This window comes from Callorhinus ursinus, unplaced genomic scaffold (assembly GCF_003265705.2).
Source record: "Callorhinus ursinus isolate GAN/ISIS: 27379988/994484 unplaced genomic scaffold, GSC_fseal_2.0 scaffold12, whole genome shotgun sequence".
NCBI lineage: Eukaryota > Metazoa > Chordata > Mammalia > Carnivora > Otariidae > Callorhinus > Callorhinus ursinus.
The window spans coordinates 21,440,876-21,456,568 of record NW_027397074.1 but is presented as its reverse complement, the minus strand read 5'-3'; the positions used below and the strand labels follow the sequence as shown (position 1 = coordinate 21,456,568).

Here is a 15,693-nt window from a genome sequence, read left to right as displayed (position 1 = left end):
AAGGGAAGGGAAGGGAAGGGAAGGGAAGGGAAGGGAAGGGAAGGGAAAGGAAAAGGTAGTACCTTTAACTGCACTTTTTTCCTGCTCTTTGAATGAAGGGTAGTGCACTTTTGTTTGGCACTGGGCTGCACAAATCATGCAGTTGGCTCTGCTGAAGACTTTTCAGTTGCAATTGTGTGCTTCATTTTTACTAATTATGGCTGAGAGGACTACATCAGTACTAGCACCATATTCCTGAGTTATGGAAAGGAAAGATCAAATTTGTGGCTCTTTAACAACTCCTTGAAAATTTTCTTGGCACTTTCAAGAAGTTTTGAGTAAAACGAATACCTTCTCAAACACAGTAACAAAAATAGTTTTTTTTTAAATTCTATTTCTTCTACAATGATATTGCCTTATTTTATCATTATTACAATTTTTTTCCTACTGGTTTTCACTGAAAAGATGTAGTATTTCAGCTGTACAATGGGCTACATAGACTTTGGCCAGCACAAGAGCCTCAATAACCACGTGCTTCCTAGGGCTGGGTTGGGAAGCTTACTGTCATCTGTCTCCAGGAGAAAAGTGTTTTAAGTGCCAAATAACTAACTTACAAGCTTTTTTGCCCCATAGACTATTTGCAAATCAAGAGCTATCTCCTTTTGGTTTGTATTTTCTTATGGTTCAAATATGATGCTTGAGATATATATAGATATATATATATATATCTATATATACACTAAATTTGCTTAATGATTGGAAAATTTGTTAATGTTTATTTGAGAGCTTGGTGTGTTATTGTCCTTTGGATTAGCCCTAGTCAGGAAGAGGCAGGACATATGGACAAGAAGCAGAATACAGGGGCAAAATAAGTTTCAAATTTTGTACCAAGATTCAGACATTTCCCACTCATTTTCTTGCTTCTGTAATGACTACTAGGGATACTTATTGTAAGTCATTTTTAATCATTCCTTTCTTTAGTCATTCAGTCATTCAAATCCGAAGAGATTAGGCGTTTTCTATGAAATTTTCCTATGAGAATAGAGAAAAATTTCAAAATGCTATTTATCTCCAAGAATTTTATTCATCTTCAGTCAGTAAGAAGAGTTAGGCATTTTAACTTGAAAAGAAAAAGAAAATAATAAAAATAAATTATAAATGATAAAATAGAAAGAATTCCCTGTAGTCTTTATGTCAGTTGTGGTCACGTGTAATAACTATTCTTCTATGTATTAAAATCCATCTTTTCCAATTCATCTTCTGAATGCCTATTCTTCTCAATTGCTACCATCATAAATTGAAACTGGCAACAGTAGCCATGAACAATTGCCTGTATTTGGACTTTTAGGTCACAAGCTCAATACAAACCAGGTTTGCCTGTCTTGAGTTCTATTCTTGCTATATTTTATTACTCCCCCCACCATTTTAGTTATATTCTCATATCTCCCTACTATGTAAGGGAAGTAGCTTATAAGAGGACAAGTACACATGTAATTTAAATGGTCTGTTTAGGTAAACTTAACATTATGTTTTTAATAAGGACTTCTATATGAGAAAGCCTTCTTTCAGTAAGATGATTTTTCTGACATGTTTTGTTTATAGAACATGTGTACTTTTTACAAAAGGAGGGACTGTCACAGATTGTAAATTAAAAAGGGAAGCCTTGGGGCACCTGGGTGGCTTACACGGTTACGCATCTGCCTTCGGCTCAGGTCATGATCCCAGGGTCCTGGAATCAAGCCCCACATCGGGCTCCCTGCTCCGTGGGCAGCCTGCTTCTCCCTCTCCCTCTGCTCTTCCCCCTGCTTGTGCTCTCTCACTCTCTCTCAAATAAATAAATAAAATCTTTAAAAAATAAATAAATAAAATAAATAAAAAGGGAAGCCTTGCCATCATTTCTCTTATTGAACCTTTGGTGTTCATTTGCAAAATGTGTCCCTGATGCAATCATTTAATTCCATAGCTTTTAAAGAATGGTAGTTTATTTTATTTTTATGGAGACGTCTTCTCTCAAGATGTTCTTGGTTTAAGTTTATTTCCCAGGTTAATTACTTTTATTAAAAATTGTTTTCGTGTGCAACCTTAAGACAGATTTATGTGCCACCACTATAGCCAATGTTCCTATTGGGAAACTATGAGGGAACCACTAAAATTATCAGAGATTGCACTCTCAGAAATCTCTAGTATGGAGATTATTCCACTGCCATACAGCAGCAACAACAAAACCACAAACACCCAGTGGTTTTTAAGCATCTACTGTGTATTAGATTTAAAAAAAAAAACAAAAAACTGTTATTTCATTTAATCCTTACGATAATCCCGTGAGATAAAATGATATTCTAGGACTAACTCGGATTCCCCTACCGTCCCACCCTTGCCAAGAGGCTTTTAAACCCTTACACTGGCACATTACCATGTGTAAATAGCATTTCCATATTCTTTGTGTACATTAAAAAAGGTCTAAGTGAGAGAGAGTTTAGGGGTCCTTCGTCCTTAACAGCTAATAGCCCTGCCTGGTTATTTCTAGAAATGCAACCAATCCAGCAACAGGAAACTAATTTTTTTAGTGCCTCAGGACACCCTGTTCCTTCTATTGACGGCCTCATTCCGCGCATGAGTCTTAATCCACGGGACCTGGTTTTCTCAACTGGGTGACCCAGCACAAATTTCTTACCCTCTTCCTTCCGTTCTGTGGGTCTCAGATTACTTATGTGTGAGATCAGAAACTTGGATAAAGTTTTCCTGGACTTTCCCTGAATTGACTCTAGATGTCAGAGGAAGTAAGAGGAGGATTCAGGAAAGATGAGTCAACCAACCTTTCAAAGTCTGAGAAGGACAGACCTACGGGGTTAAACTCGGGGGTGGGGGGACGACAAACTGAGAGTAAGATCCAGCAGGCCCAGCAGCGAAGACCCAAGGTCCAAAGACCCTGAGTCCGAGCCCCTACAGCACCCGCCCCTCTGCGGAAGCCCCGCCCTCTCCGGGAGCCGCGTTCACGCCACGCCCCTGCCTCACTACCTGCGTCGACGGTGAACTACATTTACCAGAATGCCATTCAAGCCGCCTCGCAAGGCAGCAATAAGTGTCTGGGTGACGCCATCAGCCGGCGCGATGTTTAGAGTCCAGTGATGTCGTGGCGCTTTGGGGAAAGAAGTTGGTGTTTCTCTGGGCCCTGGTACTGAAGACGCCGTCCGGGGGATCCCGGCCCCTTCCTACCCACCCCTCCATCTGCTTTTTTCTTCCCTCCTCTGGCAGGATGAGGCGTGCAGGCCTGGGTAAGAAGAGGGCTGAGGTTCGAAGTTCGGGGGCCCCCAGAACCGGCCGTGCTGGGCGCGGGGACGCGGAAGGAAATCGGACCAATCTTATGTCACTGGAATCTGGGCCAGAAAGCAGGATGTATGGAGGGGTCTTTGGAGGCGGAACCAAGTAGAAACACACCATTTGTACCAGATCTTAGGGGTTTCCTTTAGTTTGGTTCAGCCCCAAGTTTGAATGGTAGGTTTATAGAGAGTAGTGGAGGAATGGGGGTGGGGTATGTACAGGTGCCAACTGAACTGCCAAGTTTTTTAGTGTTGTCGACTGTCAGAGAGTGATTACGAAACCTGAGTTTCCCCAAGTCTGGCTTCGGTGTCTCGTACTCCACTCGTCCTGGATGTTAGTTTTTTCAGAAGCAGATTTTGAAGAATGAATGTTGCATGCGAAGCATACTAAAAGCAATCATATTAATCTGGTAACAGTGAATTGCAAAGGTAAATGTACCTGTCGTTATTGTTAAAGGCCATAGTATGTAACATCGGGGTCAAAGGCCCTTAAACCCAGAACACTTTTTATCTGAGTCTTGTTCCACTGTGAAAACTTGGGAAACAGGTTCACCAAGCACAAGGACTTTGAAGGGGCCATTATAACATACAGCTAATAAAACAGCACTTTCTGGGTTTTGAAGTTCTCTATTAAGAGACTTTTGAAGAAGAAAAAGAAAAAAAAAAAAACCCTGCTAAATCAGCGTACAGCATACCTGAGAAAATATGTGGGATATTTGAAAAAAGGTAATGTTACCTTTTTCAATGGTTACAATTAAATGGAAAAAGGAATAAAAAAGTTTTTCAGAAGTGTCAGGTATTTAAAGTTGGTGAAAGTTGCCAGTAACTTTAGACTTACTCATTGATTTAAAAATTGTAGTATGAGAAAGAGCTTTTGAAAAATATAGCTTTTATGAATACTTGGCCAAGTAAATTGTAGAGAAAAAAATAATATTGAGCAGTTTAATTTTATATACCTAAATTTTTTTTCTTTTTATCATTATTAATGATAACAAACATTTATTGTGTACTTAAAGTTAGCTCTAGGTATACAGTTGATTGTGGCCCTGTTTGTGCTCGCATAGCTTCCAGTCTAGTTGGTGAGTAGGAACATAGTACAAGGTGATAGTTGCACATACAAATAGCAAATAAGTTATACAGCTAGTGTCTCAGGGATTTCAGAGATAGAGCACTGCTTACTTTGTAGAGACATAAGAACTCGAACCAGAGCTTGATTAATGGAAGGTGAGAGAGGCAAGTTGGAAGCAAGACTTCCCTACCCCTCCTCGTACCCCCGAAAAGTTGTAGGACTAGAATTAGGAATGGTGTGTATAAGGGATTATTATTAAGCCAGTGTGACTGAAGTAGGAGACATGGAAGCAGAACCCCACTGAGGAGATACTATGAGTGCCAGGCCAAGGAGTTTAGATCTCATCAATAGGTCCTTTGGCTCCCTTGAATGTTTTTGGTGCAGCAGTGTGCCATGATAAATTGCAGAAAAGGGACTTGAGAAGCTGTGGTTCTCAGCCCTGACTGTACATTAGAATCACCTGGAAAGCTTTTAAGGCACTGATACCTGGACTGGAGTCCAGACTAATTATACTAGAATCTCTAGGATAGAGCCTCCTTCCCTGCTCCTTGCCCCCCCTCCCCCCGGAAGCTCCCTTGTAGTTGAGTGGAAAGATGCTTGCTTAAGTGTCTGTTGCTATCATTTACATTGGTGTAATGTGATTTTTTTTTATTCTGGATTTTTTTTTTTTAAGTATCAGATTGTATTGACCTGGAATTTTAAACTTGGGACAAATAAGCTGATAGATGTTCATGTGGCACACTTCCCATGAATCTCTAAATGACTTGGCTCAGTTATTGATAGAAACTATCCTAAAGAAGTAGCATTTGTCTAAATGGATAAAGACTAAGGATGATCTTTGGCATTCACTAGCTTTCCTACAACTTTTCATACTATATTTGTGGAGTTTTATGGATAGTGTATCAGCAATTGAGGGAAAATTTGAGGAATGCAACTCCCGGAACATACTTGTTTAACATTTTGTAGTGGTGGGAATTGTGTAAGTGTCTGCTGTATATAGTCATTAGGTACAGGGGATATAGAAGAAGTGTGAGACACTGTCTCTGCCCTCAAAGAAGTTTATGATTCCATTCCTGGCAAAGGCAGGCACATTCAAAGTTGAATAACAGTGAAGTCAGATTCTATTTATTAATTCATTTACCAGTATTTATTGAGTGTGCCTTACTTTGTGTGTGTTTGTGTGTGTACACTGTGGGGGATATACAGCCAGGAGTGAAACAAATTTAGTTTCTGCCCTTATAGTATCATCTAGAGTGTGATATTATTGTTGTGTACAGTAAGAGCTGTAAGAATTCAGAGGGAGTTTTGCCTTTAAGAGAAAGTGAGGTTTGTGCCAGGTCTTGAAAGAGCTTCCTATTTACACCTCAACCATCCTTCAACTGCCAGCACTGACTGCTACTTCCTGTCCTTCCATCTTTCACTGTCCCTGTTGCTTCGTCTACTCTTTTGAGTTTACAGAGACCTAGTCCCTGTATCATTCCTTTCCCTCATTTCTCCATTGAAACTGCTTCCATCCCTGTCCAGTGCAGTCCCCACATTCCATATATTCACCTTCTCTGGGCAAGCGATCTCAGTCTCTTGGGGCTCTTTTCTTCAGCCCCATCGCTGTAAACCTCTTGATCAAACTCCTGATCAATCCAACCATCCAGATTCTCACACGCTGACTTGGCTGATGAGCACTTCTGCAGAAAAATCACACATCCAGGAGGACTGACACCACCACAGTATGTTGCCTCAGCCAGGATCATTTTATCCTCCTAGGGCCCATGTAGTCCTAGTCATTTTCCTCCATTATTCTCTTTACTGCTTTTTCCAAATGATACGCTTCCTTAAAGACAGTCTCCATCTCTTCCTTTACTGAGAAAATTGATGGTATCAATTGTTTTTTTTAAAAAAGTGGTTAAACAACGCCCTCAACTCTGCTTTCCTGTCTCAGTCCTCTAGCACATTTATATACAGATTAACTCTCCAAGGCTCACTCCACCTGTTTGATTGCCTGATGAATACCAAGTACTTTATGAGGCAGTAGCTGGGACTATGTATTCTCAGTGCAGTTCCCTAGAAGATAAGCTCCCAACCGTAGTACCTAGAAAGAAAAATGGATGTGGCACATAGGAGTTTCTGAAATATTTGTTGAATGAATGCATGTCCCTCTTAACTCTTAGCTAATGTTCTCCGAAAGTTATTCCAGCTCTCTTCTATTTAAAAGAAAGAGATGCCGGTAAAGGACCCCCCTTTGCCATGAGCTCCCTCCTGCTATGTTTATCCTTTCTCTCTTTTCCTTCATAGCCAGGCTTCTTCAATGGATAGTCGACGCTACTACTTTTAGATCCTTTTTTAAAAATTTGTACTTCTATGGAACAGGGAATGTATCCTGAATATCCTTGTATATCGGTGCCTATTTTAGTGTCTTGTGGGCAATCAGTAAGCAATCAACAAGTATAAAAATGAACATTCTTTGCGTAAAAGAGGGCATTAGAAAGAATTGTTCTGATCTCTATTTGGTTACTAATTTTTAAAAATTCCTTTGAAGTGTGAATGTTACAGACATACGTGGTCTGCAACGCCCTCCAGGGGTCTTTTTTGGTTCTTTCCTATCAAGGTTTCAAAAGTGGCTTGTTTTTGCTACAACTATACTGTGACTCTGATCCTTGCAGGTGAAGGAGCACCTCCTGGCAACTATGGGAACTATGGCTATGCTAACAGTGGCTATAGTGCCTGTGAAGAAGAAAACGAGAGACTCACTGAAAGTCTGAGAAGCAAAGTAACTGCTATAAAATCTGTAAGTATTTAACAGATGTTACATACTGTCAAATTTATGTATTTATGTACATACGTATTATATACTTATAAACTGTGTATGTTATTGGCATCATACTAAGGAATTCAGTTATGCAAGGTGTGTCTTGTTCAGCAAGGTCAAAATGCACTCAAAATTTAAACATGATTTGAGTAGAAGATTAGAAAATGGGACCAATCAAAACATATGGTACATTTATTTTTTTTAAACTTCCACTGTTTTTTTGTGGGTAAATCTATAGTACTGTATGTTGTCTACTGTATGTTGTCTGTAGTAATGTCTCAGAGCAGTCCATCTTCTGCCCCAAGCAGCTCTTTTCCTGACTTTTCTTCTTCTTGTATTCTGAGCTACACATCTCAGTGTTTCATTTTCTACCTTTGTACCTCATGTCAGTCACTGAGTTTTGTGCTTCTTTCTTTCTGTCTCTACTTTTCTTTCTTTCTTTTTTTTTTTTTTAAAGATTTATTTATTTATTTATTTGACAGAGAGAGAGAGAGGCAGGAGAGAGGGAACACAAGCAAGGGGAGCGGGAGAGGGAGAAGCAGGCTTCCCGCGGAGCTGGGAGTCCGACGTGGGGCTCGATCCCAGGACTCTGGGATCATGACCTGAGCCGAAGGCAGATGCTCAACGACTGAGCCACCCAGGCGCCCCCGTTTCTACTTGTCTATTTCGGATGCTATCCCCTGGTTTTCTTAGGTGAACTACTGAGGGAGCCCCTTAACCTGTTTGCTCCTCGTTTTTTGCACATTCTGTTCTGAGCTACAAACTGTCTCCACAGCCATATTTTTGGAGTGTTTTTTAAATTGCATCATATGCTCCCAGAAGTCTCCAGTGTCTTCCCATGATGTAAGAATGATATTCACACTCTAGCTTGACCAGATAAGTCCTTCACAGGTTGTCCACAGCTTTTCAGACCTTATGCTCCTCACTTCTGGAAACGTGTATATGTTTTCTGCCAGACAAATTAGTCTCTGGTGTGTGTTCGCTGGCTGTCTGCTTGTACTCCCGTATCTTTGATCCTGCTGTCCCTTTGCCTTAGCAGTGTCCTCTCCCTCCTTACATGCACTGAAGGCTTGCCCATAGTAGAGGCTCCACTTCACTGCACTCCTTCCTTCTTGAAAGCTTTACCTGATTATCACATCAAAAGTAACTTTTTTTCCATGTGAACATAAGACCATTTGTACCATTTCTCTAGCATGTATCGCATAGGGATCTGCATTGGAATTATTTGTATGTAAAAGAAATTTACCAGAATGTAGGGTTTTCTACTGTATTTATTTTTATCTTTTACACAGCCCCTAAGCATAATTCCTTGTTGGTAGTATTGAGCTTAATATGTATTAAATAAAGGAATTACAAAAAGGTGATTTTAACAGCATATGTGATTGATTCTATATTACATTAAACATGCTATACACTAATAGAGCATTCAGGAGAAGCTCATGTTGCCAAAACTTAATTGGTATTTCATTAGTCTTTGGAAAATAGAATTGTATTCAGCCTGGAGACTATTACATTCAGAACGAGTATTGTTTTCGAAGTCATATTAAATCAAAAGGAGTTGATCAGTGAACTAAGTAATACTGTATAATGTTACAATTTAGAAAATCAACATTTAGAGGGAATTAAGAATGAAATGTTCTTCGTTTTTTGTTTTTTAAACTCCAACGTTGATAATTTAGGCTTCTTGTTAGAAGAAAGGTTTTTTTTCTCCTGGAAATTTTTCCATGGCATGAATGACACTTGTAGAAAGTAGTTAGGGGATTTGGGCTACTTAGCTTTATAGTTGCTTTATTATCTCTGAATTGTTAAATTTGGGTAAAAAGCTCACGTTCTCATCTGTAGAATTCTAGTACAGTTTTGTGTCAGTATCACCCCATATACTTTCCACCACAAGATAAGTTGAGAACAATATTTGCAGTGGTTTGCCAAGATTTTCATTTGTTGCTTGTAATTTATCCAAATATCTTGGAAGTAAAGCCTTTGATGAATTTGTCATATAAAGTATTAAATAGGTTTTGGTCTGAATAGCAGCCATAACCACATAAATAGCATTTCTTTTAGGCTCAGCCTCTTTCTGTATAGCTCAGGATGGAGGTAACAATAACCTGTCAATTTTTTTCCAGTTTATTATCATATTTTCTTTTCTTTTTATTTAAAGATTTTTATTTATTTATTTGACAGAGGGAGAGTGTATGTGTGCATGCACAAGCAGGGGGAGCGGCAGGCAGAGGGAGAGGGAAGCAGGCTCACCTCTGAGCAGAGAGCCTGACATGGGGCTCAATTCTAGGACCCTGGGATTATGACCTCAGCCGAAGGCAGATGCTTAACCGACTGAGCCACCCAGGCACCCTTACTATCATATTTTAAAGAAAAATACCTTTAGAATCTAAATAAGTAACCAGTTTAGGCATATATTCAAAGTAATGTCCCACTTCATTAAAAAAATATTAAATACTTAATGTAGATTTGAATTGGTAAAATGGGTACTTGTAGATATCTTTTTCAACATAAAGAGGGGGGCTCCTGGGTGGCTCAGTCGGTTAAGTGTCTGCCTTCGGCTCAGGTCATGATCCCAGGGTGCTGGGATCGAGACCCACGTCTTCAGGCTCCCTGCTCAGCGGGGAGCCTGCTTCTCCCTCTCCCTTTGCTCCCCTGCCCCTGGTCTATCTCAAATAAATAAATAAAATCTTAAAAAAAAAGTAAAGAAGAAAATATACAGATAAATGATGTTGTATAAATTTAAGAGAGGAAGAAAAAAGCATGCAAGGCTGAGATTCAGAGAGAAGTATGTACCAAAATTAAAAGATGGAATTGAGTATTAAGATGAAATCAAAATGAAGAGCAGGGAGACAATATCCATAGTTGGGAAGGAGTAGAAATTCTAAATTTGTTTTCCTTTAACATCAGTGGAAAAAATATCAGAAGAAAGTATATGTATTTTATATTTTTAGAAGAGAGTTTTATTTGAGAAAATGAGTATGCTTAGAGTGGTATTATTTTTACTTTATGACACTTAAATACCTTTATATGAGTAATAATGTATGTGCTTTTTTTTTTGAATAGCTTTCCATTGAAATAGGCCATGAGGTTAAACATCAAAATAAATTATTAGCTGAAATGGTAAGTGGTTCTGACTTTAAATTGAATAAATTTGATCTAATATTCTCAATTTTAGTCTGTTAATCATTTTAACTTTTATCCATTTTGAAATTAGAGATTATAAGTCCTGAATTCCTGCCCCTTTGTATCTCATTGCTTTGAAATAATTAATGTTTGTTTATTTTCCCACTTTTCATCTTGCCTAACACAAGTGGGAGGATGAGGTAGAAGCCATTGTATCTTTCATCTGGTATTTAGAAACACTGTTAAAGACTCAGGACAAATGACTGTTTTGAGTGTTCTTGGAGATCTCAATGGATACAGACTACCACGTAATCAAAAAGCACTTCATATCCAACCAGGTGAATGCTCACTTAATGTGAGCCCATTTCTTTTGCTTGATTTCCTAAGGATCACTTCTGAACAAATCAATAAGATTTGAACATAGTAACATCCCAGAGCCTTTTATCTCAAGTCTCAGTGAGCTCAGCAACATATACCTTTTCTTGTAGAGCCTATTTCCATCCAGGAATGTTTATTTTGGATGTCACTTCTCTGGACCTTCCCTAGTTTCTCCACTTGCTTTTAAAATTGTATTACTCAAAAATGAATATGGCATTGAAAGCAACGTTCGTATGGCGGTTGTACATTAGAATCACCGGGGGAACTTTCTGAAAATATTTATGCCTGGTTCCCGATCTAAATATACTGATAAAGAATTTCAGGGGGAAGGACCTATACATATGTATTGTGAAAAAAGAAAGTGTCCCAGGTCATTGTGATACATAACCCTGGTGAAGAACTATAGATCTAAAGTGCTTGAAGTCCATAGAACCTGAGCTGTGCAAAGGCTGTCATTATGCTGGGGCCTTTACATCTTAGGATATTGAGATTTCTATGAAAGTGCAGTATTTCTAATCCACACCTAGTCCTCTCATCTTAAGGACTTAATATGGTAGTTTTCCCCATCCATATTTGTAGTCTTAACCATGATATTCTCTTAACTTTTAATAGACTCTACTGTACTTCGAGGTCAGCTGTCTAAATAAAAGGATCTTTAAAGTACATTTAACTGCTAACCATATTAAATTTTGGATGAATTATTGTACCGAATTACGGAAAGCACCAACCATTTGACCTGGGAGAGCAGTGGCCCAACAAAAACAGAAAACACCTGTATGATAATAGACAAACTACATACCTTTATTGTTAAGGTTTTTTTAATTCACATGATTGGGAAAAGACCCAAATAGTTTGGGATTTTGAATTACTCTGGTGCTGAAAGAAATGTTTATTGGATAATGAAAGAGCTTTTTATTCATTGAGAGAATTACTCTGTTTTGCACGGAGTAATCAGACTTGATTATACAAGTTACAGACAGGCTCCTGAATTGATTAAACATTAAAAATGTATTATTCTAATAACAGTATATTCAATTACTTAAATGTGCATATGTCGAATATTAGAATCTAACTATTTTGTTTTCCTCTTCTCACAGGATTCACAATTTGATTCTACAACTGGATTTCTAGGTAAAACTATGGGAAAACTGAAGATTTTATCTAGAGGGAGCCAAACAAAGCTGCTGTGCTATATGATGCTGTTTTCATTATTTGTCTTTTTCGTCATTTATTGGATTATTAAACTGAGGTGATGCAAGTGAGTTTGGAATTTGTTCCAGCTTAACTGTTTGGAGTGCCACGTTGGTAAAAAATCAGCAGCAAAACATTCCAAATTTTCAAGTGTTAATGATTTTTTCCATTGAGGATTACTGGATTTTATTTGTTTTATAAATCACATTAGATAACACAGTGCTCTTTGAATACTGTTGCTTAATGATACATTTTTTGCCCCTATTTTCAGGGGTATTGAGATGGCCTGAAGTCACTCTGGCCCTAACAATTTTTTTTCCTGTTGTTCGCTGTCAGATTAAATAGCCATCTAATACTCTGCTGTTAGCATAAATGTAGGCTTATGTTCCATGTGAAGAAACTTAGTGGGAGAATAACAGAATCCCTGGAGAGCCTGATGCTGAACTCTTGAGGTAGTGAACAAGTTTGTGAGGGAATGGTGTATGTATTTTCCCTAATTGTCATCAGCCCTGATAATGTACTGCCCTTTCCTCCTCTCTTTGGTTAAAATCGCTTAGGCTGATTTCCTTTTACCTACAGTTTTCCTCAAAAATTTTGATGACATGACTCCTCTTTCCCCTCTGCCCAATGACCTCATCTTTTACTGAAGCTTTTTATTTTGGCACAGTTCTTGTAGGGCCCAAAACAAATGTGTACCAGTCTAGTTATTGTTTTATATTAATTTTATACAGACCATTGACTTGGCTTACAATAGTTCAATGATTTTTAGCTACTTAGGTAGGCCATTTGGTTATCATTTGTGACAGAATGATGTGAAGCTAAAGTAATTGCTAAGCTCTGAATGGAAATAAAATTAACTGCCTCTGCTTTATTATGTGTTCAAAATAGATATTGAAAGTACTCAGGCATTGAACTTGGGGTTAAGAGTGTTGTTGCTTTAATCCAGTCTATTTGTTTATGGAAAGAAAAACAAAGATGGACAGAAAGAAATATTAAGATGTTCTTAAATACCCTGTATTACTACTGTTTGGAATTTGCCCACTATGGGTTCTAAAAATAAAATTTTTAATGAAATATATTGTCTTTGTTGCCTCTTTGTTCAAGTCTCTGTCTCTTTTTTTAACATAGAACCTGAGAAATGGTCCTGAAACCAGGTCCCAAACAAAATCCGGAAAAGATAATATATTTATATTATTTTAGAATTTGATTCAAACAAATTATTATTTTGATAAATCGTGACTGCAAATTCAAAAATCTCTTTAATTCCCTATATTTTTAGTTGAAAGTCTCTTACCTTTGATTCTGCTGAGTGTGCAATCCTTTTTTGCTCATCCTTAATTACCTAATAGTTTAGGTCCTGTCTTTGGCTTTGTTTGTCATCACTTGGGCCTCTATTTGACAGAAACACCAGAACTGAGAAGGGTTAAGTGACTTCACATATAAGAAACAGCCCTGCCCCCCTCCAAAAAAAAAAAAAAAAAAAAACCAAAGAAACAGGCCCAAGGTCTTGTGACGTGATGTGAGAGACTGATTTGAGTTAGATGACCTGAGTTCAGATCTCTGTTCCTTCCCTTGCTCAATGTTTTTGGGCCTGTTTCTTCATTAAATCACGTATTTCATAGGATTGTTGTCAGAGGTAGATAAGTTACTGAAAATACGTGACACACCATCACTCAATAAATGTTAGTTCTCCCTATCCTTAACACACACATCAGAAAAGTGACTTATTTTAAGAGCAAGACAATATGGTGGTTTCAGGTTTTGAGGTGATGCTGTGACTTCCAAGCAGATATGCCTCTCAATTAGAGACTGATTCAGTTTTCAAGAATTACTTAACTGTGTGTTCTGTGCCAATTACGTGACATCAGAGCTCGGGAAGACTTGTCAATAATTAAAATTGCAAAAGGAAGAGCAGAAGGCCAAAGAAAAAATGATTGGAAGATGGGAACAGAAGAGAATCAACAGTGCAAGTAAATGAGATCAAAGCCTTGGGAAAACCAGTGATGGCAAGTGAAGGATGGATTTCAAGGTTAAGGTTTAGCTGTTAGATGACAATCTTGGTAAAGTACTAAAACACTATTTCAGGGGTGCCTGGGTAGCTCAGATGGTTAAACATCTGCCTTCGGCTCAGTTCATAATCTCTAGGTCCTGGGATGGAGCCCCACGTCAGGCTGGGAGCCCACTGAGCTGGGAGCCTGCTTCTCCCTCTCCCCCTGCTTGTGCTCTCTCTGTCTCTGTGTCTCTCTTCCAAACGAATTAAAAAAAAATTTTTTTTTCAATATTGGATATTATCAAGGGGATGGGGATTTCAGGGAAAGGGGCTTGGGGTGATATAAACATGATTCTCATCACTGCACTGTCCAGCATTTCTTACTTGATGATTCGTTTTTTAGAATTGCCTAAGGTCACTAACCATCATTTCCTATTACTCCCTCATCACTGCCTTGGCTGAGATTCCTGGGAGGCAGGAGACTCCTCTGGAAGGGCCTGTCCTGCCCCGTCAGAGATTTTTCAGCAGTACCTTTTCTCCTCCCGTTTGGGGGACCCCTAGCAAAAAGTACTCCCAGAAACAAAATTTGGGGGAAACATCAAATATGGAAAAGCTCTAATCCTTTATAATCTTTTACAAACCCATTGCTAACTCTGAAAATTACTTTATTGCTATAGGTGTCTGGGAAGTTGGTCATAATAGTTGAACAGGCAACATATCCACATTATAGTTTTTATTCAAACAACAAAAGACTTGCAGATATTTGGGTGATGGGTGATACACTATAAATTCTACATTTTAAATGGTGAAGCAAATTCAGGAAATAATTTATGAAAATCCCAAATGTCCAAATTTTTCTGCAAAGTGTCTACTCACTTCATTTCACTAGGAGTTGGTCCTTGGAAGTGCTGACACATTTGCAAATGATAGAAAGTATAACTTTACCTGCACCATCCCCTATGGACACAAGGTGTAGGTCTCTACAATAAGCAAAGGGAGAATTATACATATTACTGCTAGAATTTAAATTAGCATAGAAATTAATTCATGGATACTCCTTGAATAGAGAATAGCTGTTAAACCTAAAACAAATATGCATCATCTTAAACATCAGAATTCTGGAACAGAAAACTCCAGCACCTGCTCCCGTAGAGCACTGCTAGTTCTAAAAAATAAACTAGTTGTCCTAATTTTTCAATGCTCTCAAATTTCAAATTATATGTATTGAATTTGCTTCCTTGTAAAGGAAGTGGGAAAAGTGCTTGATAATTTGGGTACATTCAGTCAGTAAATAACTTCATCAGGCTATACTGATGAATAACCTTTGACTAAATATTTACTGGGAAGCAGAATAGCATCATAGCTGAGACAAAAAGCTATGGGGTCAACCTGCCTGAGCATAAATCCTGGTTCCCACTCACACCATGAGTTTGGGCTGATGGCCTCTCCACTTCAGTTACTCTATTTGTAAAACAGCAGTAAAAATTTTGTGTAGGTAGCGGTAACACACAGCGTTACTGGGCTACTGAAGTGCTATTCCTCGTAAAGAAGTTAGAATGGGTTCCTGGGACTCAGTAGTACTTCTGGGGTCAGGACACTTAGGAATCTAATGGGTCCTGCTCACCCACATGTTGCTGAAACAGTTTTGGCCGCTTGCTCCCTGCTGCCAGACCCCCACCCCGCCACCACCATCCTGCTGGGGCTAGAAGCAGCTATTTGTCTTCCCTCTGCTAGCGAGAGGTCGCCAGTTTCTGGAATTTAGTTCATTAGGTTTCTTTGCAGCCTCAGCAATCTGATGGGATTTTTTAAAAACCTATGATTTTCCTGTATATCTAGCTTA

At 38.6% G+C, this 15,693-nt stretch overlaps 1 protein-coding gene across 1 annotated transcript; it reads left to right on the top strand.

Moving 5' to 3' along the window:
- Positions 1-2,851: 2,851 nt before the first annotated feature.
- On the top strand, positions 2,852-12,941 carry BET1 (Bet1 golgi vesicular membrane trafficking protein). Its single transcript, XM_025872903.2, has 4 exons — positions 2,852-3,254; positions 7,026-7,150; positions 10,235-10,291; positions 11,770-12,941. The coding sequence occupies exons 1-4, from the start codon at positions 3,236-3,238 to the stop codon at positions 11,923-11,925; spliced, it is 357 nt and encodes a 118-aa protein (XP_025728688.1). The 5' UTR covers positions 2,852-3,235; the 3' UTR covers positions 11,926-12,941.
- The last annotated feature ends 2,752 nt before the right edge of the window (positions 12,942-15,693 follow it).

Bases quoted from the DNA above. Each gene is read 5' to 3' on its own strand.
- BET1 (XM_025872903.2), top strand. The intron at 7,151-10,234 runs GTAAGTATTTAA...TTTTTTGAATAG, and splicing joins AAGTAACTGCTATAAAATCT to CTTTCCATTGAAATAGGCCA. The intron at 10,292-11,769 runs GTAAGTGGTTCT...CTCTTCTCACAG, and splicing joins ATAAATTATTAGCTGAAATG to GATTCACAATTTGATTCTAC.